At 44.1% G+C, this 13,387-nt stretch overlaps 1 protein-coding gene across 2 annotated transcripts in view; it reads right to left on the bottom strand.

Moving 5' to 3' along the window:
• DROSHA (drosha ribonuclease III) overlaps window positions 1-13,387 on the bottom strand; it is an 87,276-nt gene that overhangs the window by 70,424 nt on the left and 3,465 nt on the right. For both annotated transcript variants that reach the window (XM_081014625.1, XM_081014626.1), the window contains exons 3-10: window positions 12,447-12,539; window positions 11,485-11,710; window positions 10,158-10,299; window positions 8,908-9,059; window positions 7,362-7,442; window positions 6,184-6,270; window positions 3,716-3,802; window positions 2,121-2,192 (exon numbers count right to left, since the gene is read on the bottom strand). In XM_081014625.1, coding sequence (XP_080870751.1) covers window positions 2,121-2,192; window positions 3,716-3,802; window positions 6,184-6,270; window positions 7,362-7,442; window positions 8,908-9,059; window positions 10,158-10,299; window positions 11,485-11,710; window positions 12,447-12,539 — 940 coding nt within the window. The remainder of the gene's footprint in view (window positions 1-2,120; window positions 2,193-3,715; window positions 3,803-6,183; window positions 6,271-7,361; window positions 7,443-8,907; window positions 9,060-10,157; window positions 10,300-11,484; window positions 11,711-12,446; window positions 12,540-13,387) is intronic.

Raw genomic sequence — 13,387 nt, 5'->3', positions numbered from 1 at the left:
CATAAATTACCATGTAGCATATTCAACACAAAAGACCCGACAATTTGTTGTTGACAAAGGACAGCTGGACATATAAAGGGCCCCATTACCTTCAGTAGCTTACGGCCTCATCAAACCTAAATCCGGCCCTGCCTGTTGGGAATACAACACCCATGATCATTGAATACCGGCAATGTAGCTGGGTCATACGGGAACTGCAGCGGACATCATCTGGAGGCCCCCCACCCCTTGCTGTCTCTGGTGTTGGTAATATTGAGTCGGACCAACAGTTTGACTGGGCGTAAAGCTGCTTCCTATGTTATGTTTGTATGCCAGTGTTAGCCGTCACTGCAGAAAAGCCATTTTAGCACTGAACAATTCAAGCATGACTCGCTGTAGGCGGGTGAGCAGTACAGCCAAGGGCTTTTCAGCAGCAACCTGGTTTTCCAGCAGCCAGCCACCGACAGGCGAGTACATTTTGAAGTCGCTGGCAATGGAATCTGCTGCAAAAGGGCAAATTTGCCAGGAAGAAAACCCCCACTGCCAATATAGTGTATACCTGAAGGAGTGTCTCTACCCCCATCATTCAGCCCGGACACTGAGATCCAGCGCCAAGGGCCTTCTGGCGGTTCCCTCACTGCGAGAAGTGCGGTTACAGGGAACCAGGCAGAGGGCCTTCTCGGTAGTGGCACCCGCCCTGTGGAACATCCTCCTATCAGATGTCAACTATCCTACTTTTAAAAGACATCTGAAGACAGCCCTGTTTAGGGAAGTTAATGTTAATGTTTAATGCTGTATTGTGTTTTTATTATTCGATTGGGAGCCGCCCAAAGTGGCTGGGGAAACCCAGCCAGATGGGCGGGGTATAAATAGTAAATTATTATTATTATTATTATTATTATTATTATTATTATTATTCTGGGGTGTGTTCCTTATTAAAAGCCTAACTCTAGACTGGAAGCAAAAATTACGAGCTCAGGGCTACGCCATAACTTACGGAGTGCCAACAGCCTTTCACTTGAATAAGCAGAAGAGATGATATATGTGGAAAGGAGGACCTCTCCCATAATTCTCGGAGGCTGCCACGTTCTAGCTAAAAAGCTGATAAATCACTGCTGTCGTCGTAACAAGGCGTTTTTGCAGTCACTAATCAGCACTTCACAAACTGGGGATTATTGTCCTTATGAACGGGCCGGGGAAGGAAATAAATAAAAGCAAAAACCCATGCACCGATCTAGAAATAAAGCGTTCTTCATTAAAACAGCGTCTTTCCCCTCTAGATGAGACGGGTGTGCCGCTCCGAAGCAAAAATACGAACAAAGGGAGGGTTACAGATAACACGCACATATCCAAAGGCCGCCGTCCTGAAAGTCTGGAGAAGAGGTGGTCTCAGAGGGTACGCGCATGATTTAAAGATGCGAGGCAGGGGCGAGAACCTGGGGGGGGGGCTACTGGGTTATTGTTTTTATTATTATTATTATTTTATTTATTTTATTTATTATGTATTTTGTGGTTTTATATCTTGATATTATTGTGTGAACCACCCTGAGACCCCTGGGTATAGGGGAGTACAGTGGTACCTCGGTTTAAGAACAGTCCGGTTTAAGGACGATTTCGTTTACAAACTCCACAAAACCGGAAATAGTGTTCCGGTTTGAGAACTTGACCTCAGTGTAAGAACAGAATCCCAATGGTGGAAGGGCACCGGCGGCAGAAGGCCGCATTAGGGAAAGCGTGCCTCGGTTTAAAAACGGTTTTGGTTTAAGAACGGACTTCCGGAACAGTTTAAGTTCGTAAACCGACGTACCACTGTATATAAATTTAATCAACAATGACAACAACAATATTGTTGGACAGTTTTAACAAAATACTACTCTCCCCCACAGCAATATTCACTTAGTGGCGCTAATAGACAGATGGCAACAGAGTTTACTTTCACGGGAACATTTGCTTAATTTGTTTTACACCTTTCATTAGTATGTTTTCATATCGATATTCCAGGACTGTACACCTTTAATCAGAAGCGCTCATCCAGCCATACAGTACGAACTATTTCGGAATATGCATGAACCAACGAGCTAAACTTTCTCGACGCGCCACAAAGCAAACAGATGTCGTGCATCATCGTTCCCATAACTTACTTCGGGTATCATCTCCTCGATGAAATGAATTGTATAATCGATGTTAAATCGGATGACTTTGCACAGAGGAATCTGGAGAGACGAGAAGGAACACATGCACGAGAGAGGTTGAGTCTCAAAGAGCGATGCAGGCAGCACCCTCCCTTCATTCTCTTGCTTTCTTCTGATCCAAAATTAAAAGGGGGGTTGAAATACATAAACCTTGAGACAGCCAGCTAGGAAATAGCATGACAAGCAAGGCATGTATGACATCTGCTGGTAGAGACTGCCATCTGCTGGAGGCCCGACTGCACCGAGCACAGATTTCACAAAAAGTAGTGCATCAATGGCTACATCGGGAAGGCTTAAACCTCTTTGGGACAAACTAGGGTGGATAAAAATCAATGGTTTTCTTTATAAAAAAAAAAAATCAGATTTTTTTTATTTAAATTGGGTTTTTTTTAAATTTAAATTGGATTTTTAAAATAAAATGCTTTTGGAGGAAAAATCTTTCTAAAGATAGTTTTCTAATTACCGTATTTTTTGCTCTATAAGACTCACTTTTTCCCTCCTAAAAAGTAAGGGGAAATGTGTGTGCATCTTATGGAGCGAATGCAGGCTGCGCAGCTATCACAGAAGCCAGAACAGCAAGAGGGACCACTGCTTTCACTGTGTAGCGATCCCTCTTGCTGTTCTGGCTTCTGAGATTCAGAATTTTTTTTTCTTGTTTTCCACCTCCAAAAACTAGGTGCGTCTTGTGGTCTAGTGCGTCTTATAGAGCGAAAAATACGGTAATTTACATTATAGTCCAAAGGCTATTCATCAGGAGATAAGGATTTGTTTTAAGATTTTCATGTGTGCTAAAACTCAGTCTTAAGGTTTGTTTTTTAAAAATTGTTTAACCACATCAGTTAACAAACAATGGATACATATGCTATAATGTTATTGTTTTAGTTATACAAATTGTTTAAATTGTTATTAAGGAAATGGTTATTATTTTTCTCCTTCCAATAAAGAACAGCAGAAAAGTTGTCCAAATATAAACAGTTAACTTATTAAACCTCACAATAATTTCATAATTATCGGTATATGTATTTCTAATAGCACAACCAAATCGGTAATATTTGGTATAACTGCAAAAACTACTCTGAAAATTTATTATTCCAAAAATGAAACCTTCATCTGGCTGTAAATATTAAGATTATACCAGCAAGAATGAGTCTTTCTGTAAAAAAAATATTATTTGAACCAAGTCTTACTAACTAGTGATTTAAATCGTGATTTAAATTTGATTTGATTTAAATCAAATCCACCCTGGGACAGACCATCTGAATAGGTCAATTATTGTCAAGATAAGACTATGCAGAGACTGAACAAGCCGGGATCAACTATGCCTTGTGTTAGGAAACATTTTTAAAGTAAAGTTTAAAAGGCAGGGGCACCTCATTTCCAAAGAACAGACAAAAAAAAAATGTTTAAAGGGACAAAGATTTCACAGGAGGGCTGCTATAGGTTTGATTTTTACTACAGAGAAGAAAGCTAGAATACACAGAAATTTTAAAGGCCCCAGTAGCCATCCATAAAACTAGCTGGGCCAGGAAAGAAAGGCGACTTACGTTGGTGAGGGGAGCATGGGCAAACATGGAAAAGCCTTCGAAGATGTACTCGTGGTCATCGTACTCGATCACAGTTGGCCTGTCTGTCTAAAGAGATAAGGGCAAAAGCCGCAGGTCAGACTAGCCTTGCAAATAAGGCTAAGCTCTTGAAAGACCTACACTGGCTCCCAGTACGTTTCCGAGCACAATTCAAAGTGTTGGTACTGACCTTTAAAGCCCTAAACGGCCTCGGTCCAGTATACCTGAAGGAACGTCTCCACCCCCATCGTTCTGCCCAGACACTGAGGTCCAGTGCCGAGGGCCTTCTGGCAGTTCCCTGGCGGCGAGAAGCCAAGTTACAGGGAATCAGGCAGAGGGCCTTCTCGGCGGTGGCACCTGCCCTGTGGAACACCCTCCCACCAGATGTCAAAGAGAAAAACACCTACCAGACTTTTAGAAGACATCTGAAGGCAGCCCTCTTTAGGGAAGCTTTTAATGTTTAATAAACTATTGTATTTTAATATTCTGTTGGAAGCCGCCCAGAGTGGCTGGGAAAACCCAGCCAGATGGGCGGGATATAAATAATAAATTATTATTATTATTATTACAGAAGCTAGTTTATTGTTATTGTTATTACAGAAGTTAACAGCCTGCTGAAATGCTTGCTGGCGTTCCAGGGACTAGCAGAGCAGCAACCCAAACTTCTGTTCATCCTCCAACAGCTTGCTGCATTTCTATGCTGGACGACGGGGCTGGCCCCATAGCTGTCAGCAGGGTGGGACGGTGCAGACCTGCTGACACAGGGGTCACCATGGTTTACCATGAGGTTGTGAGGAGGAGTGTGCGAGGAGGCATTGAGCTGCTGGTGAAACGCAGCTGGGAGGTCAGGTAAGCACCTTGGTGACTGCACCTGGGCTTCCCTCCCCTGGTAGCCCATAGTTTCCGTGCTAGGGGCAGAGAAGGGATGGACCAGTGTCTGGCCTTGGTGATGGACTGGCTGGAAGCCAATAAACAGAAACTCAATCCAAATAAGGCTGAGGCCCTGTTTATGGCATCACACTCTCTCTGCATATACAGCTGCTGGATCCATCGGTGTCGCAAAATTGGACGGCCAGGTTGCTCACTGGGGCAGGACACACGGAGCATATTACACGGATCCTGGCTCAACTGCTCTGGCTGCCAATTAGTTTCCAGGCCCGATTCAAAGAGCTGGCTATAAAGCCTTAAACGGCTCAGGGTCGCAATATTATTATTTTCATGTTTATTGGAAGTTGCCCAGAGTGGCTGGGGAAACCCAAACAGTTGGGCAGGGCAATAATAATACAGTGGAACCTCGGTTTTCGAATGTCTCGGAAGCCAAATGATTCGGAACCCGAAGGCCAAAAACCTCGAAGCAATTGCTTCCATTTTCGAACGTGCCTCGGAAGTTGAATGGTTTCCAAGCCACATTTCTCCCATTTTTTTCAATGGATTTTGCTGACCGCACATTGATCCTCGGTTTTCAAACGTTTTGGAAGTCGAACAGTCCTCCGGAATGGATTATATTCGAAAACCGAGGTTCCACTGTACAGTCATACCTCAGGTTACAGACGCCTCAGGTTGCATTTTTTCGGGTTACGGATACGCCAAAACCCGGAAGTACCGGAACAGGTTACTTCCAAGTTTCAGCGGTCGTGTAGGCGCAGAAGTGCTAAATTGCGCAACCCGAGCGTCCACTGTAGTAATAATAATACAGTGGTGCCTCGCAAGACGAAAATAATTCGTTCCACGAGTCTTTTCATCTTGCGATGTTTTTCGTCTTGCGAAGCACGGTCCGTCGCAACTGCGCCTCTTCAAGCGGCTTTAAAAAAAAAGCGCAAGACGTTTTTGTCTTGCGAAGCAAGCCCATAGGGAAATTCGTCTAGCGAAGCAACGCAAAACCGAAAAACCCTTTCGTCTAGCGAGTTTTTCGTCTTGCGAGGCATTTGTCTTGCGGGGCACCACTGTAACTATTACCTCAAGGACCACCTCCCTCTATGTGAACTGACCCGGATCCTGCAATCATTATTTGAGACTCTTCTTCATGTTCCTCCTCCACAAGAGGTCTGGAGGATGGCAACAGGAGAACTGGAGGTGCCTCCCCATCTGTGCAATGCTCTCCCTGGAGAGGCTCACCGGGCGCGTTCATTACGTACCAAACAAAAACACTCCTCTCTAAGCAGGCCTTTGGCTACTGAACAGCCTTTTAGAAGCGTGGGGACTGTTATTATATTTCCTGCAATCGCTTTATTGCTTTTATTATTATGATTCTACGTAAATCACATTTTTAATATAGTACACTACCCTGAGATCTTGGGGTAATAGGCAGTATATAAACTGAATCAATAAATAATAACCACAAATAAATATATCCAGCTTGCTCCTATGTCACCTATGTAAGGGCTTAAAAACAAGAGCTTCAAATAAAAACAGACAGGTCTGCTGCTTCCCCTGCTTCATATTATACTTACTAAAAAGTTTGTAGGTGGTGACACTGTGATGCGGTAGTGGAATAATTTCCCGGCATTGTTGGTCATGGGTCGGCAGGGCTTAATAGGCTTTAAGAAACGAGAGAGGAAATAAGAGGGGCAGGTGATTAGGAAAGGTGAATGCTAATAAAAGAAGAGAAAGCAGTCTTCAGCAACCTAATGTTTTCCTGATGTTTTGGACCAAACCATCTTAAACCGAGGTTATGGGCACAACAACGGAATATCTCGGCGCGCTTTTTTATACAAAGCTGAAAATGAACTGCAGCTAAAATATTATGTTCGTTTTTCACATGGTCTAGTCCAGGGGTCTGCAACCCGCGGCTCCGGAGCCGCATGTGGCTCTTTTACACCTTTGCCGCGGCTCCGGGGCGGATACTAGTGAGGGGAGGAGACGCATTGTGCGCCCCAACACTCCCCACTGTGGCGGGCGCTGTACTGGCTGTGACGTCGCATGGGGGCGGTGCGTGCGTTAGTCACGCACCGTCCCGACGTCACCTTCCCGCCCGCCCGCTACATTGTAAGGGCATGTACGCTGGTCACTGTTTTGAAGGGGAGTGAAGAACACACACACACAAAAAGGTAACTTGTTAATTTAACGTTTATTTCTATGAGGAGGAGTAATTCTGTGGGGTCAAACAAAGAAATAATAAAAAAATGACAAAAAAGTTATTTTTATAATGACGAGTTTTGCGGCTCCCAGTTTTTTTTTCTTCGGAAACAGGTCCAAGTGGCTCTTTCTGTCTTAAAGGTTGCAGATCCCTGGTCTAGTCCTTCCCCTGCCCACCCCCCTAATATTCTTAAGAGGGTCTCTTCTCCCGTCTTTGGGGAGTAGCTGGAAGTGGGGAGGCAGAAAAAGGTCCTCCTTTCCTTCCACTCTACAGTTTTAATCTGAAATTTAGGCCCAGAACTCAGAAACCACTCACACCAATGAAATACTGTCACAAAATGCTCCTGGAACAATGGAAACTTTGAACACTGGTTTTAGTCATAGCTTGTTATTGGATTTTAATATTTTGGGGCAGATTGTTTTATGGTTTTTTTCTATGCTTATTTATTATTAAGTGGGTTTCCCACCCCCCACCCCATCATACTGTATTTTACCTGATAAGATGCTTTGAGATCCCTTCAACTGTCCTAAAAGCATTTTAAAGAAATATTACCTCTTCCCCGGGATAGATTCCATGTCTTATTCCCGTTCGTCTGGCTTTCGCACTGCATTTGCACAGAGGTCCATCGTTCATCTGTCAAAAATGTTAAAGGAGGCTATTGAGTTGAGATGCTTAAAAACAGGAAGAGGCAGTCTGGTTCAGTGCCTGAAAGGTAATGCCTTTAAAAGCAAATTCTAGGCAACACGATGACCATGTACATAAGCAATAGACAATCTTACAAAATTTTACACACAAAAAAAATATTTTCAGTTTATGAAGCAATTCTATATCCTCCCACTATGCTGACGAAGAATTCTACGAAACAGTAGTCAATATCCGGAATCACTGTTCAGTGTTGGACATCATATTTGCTGAATACACAAAGCTTCACAGCTTGTCTTTCATCGTACAAAGTATGGTACTTCGCTTCATGTAAAGATTTTCAGAGACTTTATTTAAAGATTTTCAGAGACTTTGAGACTAAAGATTTCATTTTGTACTTGTTATGGTTTGAAGGAATTCTATAAAGATTGTCTATTGCGTATGTACATGGTCACTGTGTTGCTTAGACATTGCTGACGTTCTCTTTGCAACACAGGGGTTTGTTTGGTTATTTAAAAGCAAATTAGCATACAAAAGTTAAGAATCAATTAAAAAAAAAAATTAAAGCACGTGGACTGAAGTACCTTAATAGACCACAGTACTTCAAAAGTGTGTCTCTGAATACTGCCTGATTCAAATATTCTTTACCCACGGAAAGTATTTTTGCCTAGGTTTCACCAGTCTATCACCAGCCATACACCAAGACTTTTTGAAATGTACAGTGCAGCCCTCTGTGTCTACTCATATGTAAACCCCACCAAATTCAATGGGGCTTGTGGAAAAGTACATATGCATAGTATTGGAGCCGTCTCCTGAATTTTGGTAGTTGTGTTTTCGCAATTTCAGGTGTGCACGTACACGGCCACAAGAACAGGATTGAGAGAAGATTGGTTTGTGTAAAGTACAGGGTTGGTGGTCACTGGTTTTGGCAAAGTGACTTGATCTTCAATACGGAATAGCAAATTATTATTATTTATTGAATTTATATACCGCCCTATACCAGAGGTCTCAGGGCGGTTCACAGAATAAAATCAAAATGTAAAACCACAAAATGCGTAATCAAAATAAAAACAACAACCCAATAACACCCCCCAGAAAACCCCCACATTTTAAAAGGGCATAGGGTGTCAATCAAATCAAACAAAGGCCTGGTTAAAAAGGAATGTTTTTGCCTGGCACCTAAAGGTGTATAATGAAGGTGCTGGGCAAACTTCCCTAGCGAGAGCATTCCACAGATGGGGAGCCACTGCAGAGAAGGCCCGTTCTCGGGTTGCCACCCTCTGGACCTCTCAAGGAGGAGGCACATGAAGAAGGGCCTCAGAAGATGATCTCAGGATCCGGGTAGGTTCATATGGAAAGAGGCGGTCCTTGAGGTATTGCGGTCCTGATTTCAAGTCACCAGCTGCATAGCCGCGATGCAAATGTTTAAGACTGAGCTTTTTTTGGCATGTACTACCTGTCCGGGGTCGTTATACCACAGCTCCTCGTGCAGCCGGTCTGGGTGAGCCTTCTTCCGCTTAATTTCAGCAATGACGTCAAACACCTCCGAATCCGAACTGCTGGAGCAGCTGTCGTCATCCGAGTCGCACTCCGAGTCGCTGGAACTCCCTGCGTTCCCGAAAAAACGTAACACCAACTTGCCCTCTCTAATCTCCCACAAAACTGCGCATTCACCTCTGACCTGAGACTGGAGTGGCGAATGCCCCAGGGGCATGGCAAAGAGCAAAGTTTCTCTACTTATTCCTGGCAACACCTCAAGAGTAAAGAGTGCTGTTCACTAGCATGCAAGATATAATTTTCTAACTAACCCCGCTGCTTCCCTGAAATCAAGCTTTTTCTTCAGACACACAAGTTCCATCTTAGAGGGGGCTTTCACAGAGAAGAGAACAGTGGTGGCACATAAAAAGGGAAGGTTAGGCCACGGGAAACAGATAAAGGGCACTTTGCCTATGCTTCATCTTAGAAGACAGTGGTGCATGAATAGGATCAGGATAGTGGCAGGGAATCTTTCAAGGGACAAATGGCATTTATAATAAATATAATAATAATTTTTTTTTATACCCCGCCCTTCCTGGTTCAGAAAAGCGGGCTGAGGGTGGCTAACAACAAATTTAAAACATTTAATTGATGCAACAAAAAAATAGCATAAAATACAGTATAAAACGTGAATAACAATAAATTCAGAATTCAAAAATCAATTTAAGGGGGAAATCCATCCAATAAACATTAGATGATCACCAGGGCTAGCTGGCTAAATTAGTCCTATTTGGGCCAGCGAGGAGACCATGGGAGAATTAGCTGTGGGATTCCAGAGCGGGGTAATCTTCATAAAAAGGGGAAGGGGAGGAAAGGACGGGGAATAAAAGATCAGGCTAAGTTCAAATTGAAAGCCAGGCGGAATAGCTCTGTCTTACAGGCCCTGCGGAAGGAAGTTAAATCCTGCAGGGCCCTGGTCTTATGGGACAGAGCATTCCACCAGGTCAGAGCCATCACTGAGAAGGCCCTGGCCCTGGCCCTGGTGGAGGATAATCTGATTTCCTTAGGGCCCGGGACCTCTAAACTATGATTATTCATGGACCTTAAGGTCCTCTGCGGGGCATATTTGAGGGCCAGATTTGGCCATTGGGCCTCCAGTAGCGGATCCCTCCTAGAAAGTGGCAAGCATTTATTTCTGGGGTGTGTCGCGTGGGTCAGAGCAGTCCTTACCGACATCCTCATCCAGTTTGGTCTTGGGGGGCTCCCAGGGGGGCCTGGCAGCTTTGGCTTTGGCTTGCCGCTTGCCCAGCTCTTCCTCAAACTTCTCATATAAATCTCGGAGCCGGCTCGTTCCGACGACAGTGGAATCGCCCTTGCCATTGCAACCAAACAAAAGTTAAAAGGATTTCAGAAATCAAGAACAGGTAGGTAGCCGTGTTGGTCTGCCATAGTCAAAACAAAATTTAAAAATTCCTTCCAGTAGCACCTCAGAGACCAACTAAGTCTGTTACTGGTATGAGCTTTCGTGTGCATGCACACTTCTTCAGATACCAAATCAGGAAGACGAACATTTTAACAAGGAATGGGGGGAAATTATAACTTAGCTTAAAGACCATTGTAAACAGTTAAAATCGTTAGTAGGATTGTAGTTTAAGGTTGAATTCCAGACATAATGGAAGAGGTAAAGGATTTGGATTATCATAAAAGATGTGGGAGGAAATGATTAATAATAGGACCCACAAAGAGGAGGGAATCTTGGAATCTTGTTATTATTTATGTTTGACATATCTCTGTAATTATTTAAGTTGAAAAACCAAATAAATAATTTTATTTTTTAAAAAAGAAAGTTAAAAGCATATTCTGAATTGAAAATATTTTGCAACGTCAATTTGCAGTCGTGCTGACCCTCAGGAGTGTGTTGCACACACTCACAAATGCAACACATCGATCACATGGGACGATTTACCAGAGATGATATAACAAGTTTTCGTTTCTTCTGGACATTCAGAAAATGAGACAGTGTGTAATACACACAAACCTAGATCACACAGTAATCATAATTCTTCAAGTGTCAGTGCTTATGTAGCCAAAACAGTATCATCCTTATACCAGAGGCATCAACAGTTTTAGAGAAACTACAAGGTTTGAAGTACCCAAAAATATTCACAGATAATGCCCCATGCCACCCCCCAAAAAACACCCCCACCCACTTAACTAAGAAATGAGCATACACATTGGCCACAGAATGTTGACTGGAGGTTTCAGGATGGGGGAAAAAAAATAGATTGGGTCCCAAGGTAAGTTAACTTAAATTGGGTAGAAGCCTATGCAATTTGGGGCAATTCTCCCCAGGCACTACATGATGCAGGAAACCAACCCCTTCCCCCTAGAAGGGTCTTACAAGGCGAAAGGAGTGAGGAGGAGAACTTCATTAAGTGATCTTGGTATAGCTCAGTCGGTAGAGCATGAGACTTTTAATCTCAAGAGTTTGAGCCCCACCTTGGGCAAAAGGTGGCCTTTCTGGTCCCTTCCAACTCTAAACAGTTCCTCAACGTACCACTTGATCCATGGGGTCGTTTGAGTAGTAGCTTTCTGAGTGGGTGCAGCGGACCCACACAGGCTTCAGCAGGTCCTCGTCATCTTCCTCGTTCTTTTCGACGACGGCCTCATCTGGCTCTTTGTCTTTGATGGAAGTATAGCTCTTCTCCCTGCTGGCGTTTTCCGACCACCTATCCCGGTCGTCTTCCCAGCGAGTTCTCTTCCGGTCTTGCCCGGGAGACTGACTGCACAAGAAGACAAGGGAATAAACAATTCATCTTGGGCTGCGAGGCTGGGCTCAATTGTGCACAAGGAGGAGAGATACTCATCAAAAGTTTGCTGCAGCTCATGCATGAGGTCGTGCTGAAAACTGGCTACGTATCCAGCCAAACCTTGTCTTAAAGGTAAAGGGGACCCCTGACCATTAGGTCCAGTCGTGACCAACTCTGGGGTTGCAGTGCTCATCTCGCTTTATTGGCCGAGGGAGCCGGCGTACAGCTTCCAGGTCATGTGGCCAGCATGACAAAGCCGCTTCTGGCGAACCACAGCAGCGCATGGAAACGCCGTTTACCTTCCCGCCAGAGCGGTACCTATTTATCTACTTGCACTCTGATGTGCTTTCAAACTGCTAGGTGGGCAGGAGCAGGGACTGAGCAACGGGAGCTCACCCTGTCGCAGGGATTCGAACCGCCAACCTTCTGATCAGCAAGTCCTAGGCTCTGTGGTTTAACCCACAGCACCACCCAACCTTGTCTTACCTTCTCTTTACACCATCCCCCAGGTCGGAAGGCGCAGTCTAACACAGGGTTTCTTAAACTTGGGTCTCCAGCTGTCATTGAACTACAGCTCCCATCATCGTTGACCATGGTCCTGCTAGCTAGGGATGAGGGGAGTTGTAGTCCAACAGCAGCTGGGAACCAGAGTCTGAGAAACGCCAGCCTAACAGCAGCTGCCCAGCGATAATCAACTCCCTCATCTTACCTTCCTGTCCTCTTGTGGTCTTTTCTGTAAGATCTCTCAGTGGATGGCGATCGCCGGCTGTCGCGGTGCCTGTGTCTTTCTCGTTGTCGTTCCCTTTATAGAATTAAAGAAGATTTAGGCCGAGAGTAAATTCTAGTTTCAAAACAATAGAACCAGAAAGCTGAATAAACTGCCGAGAGCCCTGAGAGTCATTACGGAAGAGAAAGGAAGTGCCGCCATATTCTCTACCATGTGCTCATGGTCAGAGGGCAATATTGCCGCTGCCAGGCCAGGAGGAACCAGGTGACCTGCTTAGTCAATAGGGTTCCATCTGCTCTTATAAACCTGACTCTGGCTTAGGTTTTCAGTCTCAGCATTCATAACTCAAGTATAGGCTCAGCTACTCTGCCCATCTCTGAGCACAGATTTTCCCCCAGACTGCCCGCTGGGACGTATCTGGTTAGTGGTGTTCTCCAAGAATCAGTTGAATAACAAATAGTGGCTTCTTTCTTTATTCTGGCTATTTTCTCCATGAAAATAAAATATAACAACAACAATAACAATAATACCAGGAGATAGGGAGACCAGGAGATAGAAAGTACATCAGCAAATGTTATGCAACCTGTCCTCCTCTTCTGGTACATTTTCTCCAGAAAACAATGTTCTCAATTATTTCTCTCAACTCATCATTTTTTAAAAAAAATATCAATGAAACAATTTCACAAGAAGCAACAATCAACGCATTTGACTCAGACAAGGTCAGGCCCCTTCAAGGCATTTTGCTGCCCGAGGCAAAGGGCAAGTTGAGGAGGCCTCCTCAGTCTGTTTCATAGTAGGGCTGGCCCTGGACAAGTGATGTTTATAATGAAACAAGCTGAAAAGTGGTATTATTTCTCAAGCCAGTCACAAGGGATCATCAAAGGATTTCCCACAGGTAAACTGAGCTCCTTCAAACATGCTCA

Source organism: Podarcis pityusensis (assembly GCF_964106645.2).
Source record: "Podarcis pityusensis genome assembly, chromosome: 7".
Classification (NCBI taxonomy): domain Eukaryota; kingdom Metazoa; phylum Chordata; class Lepidosauria; order Squamata; family Lacertidae; genus Podarcis; species Podarcis pityusensis.
The sequence above is the reverse complement of the archived record's forward strand: the minus strand, read 5'-3'. Positions and strand labels throughout refer to the sequence as shown.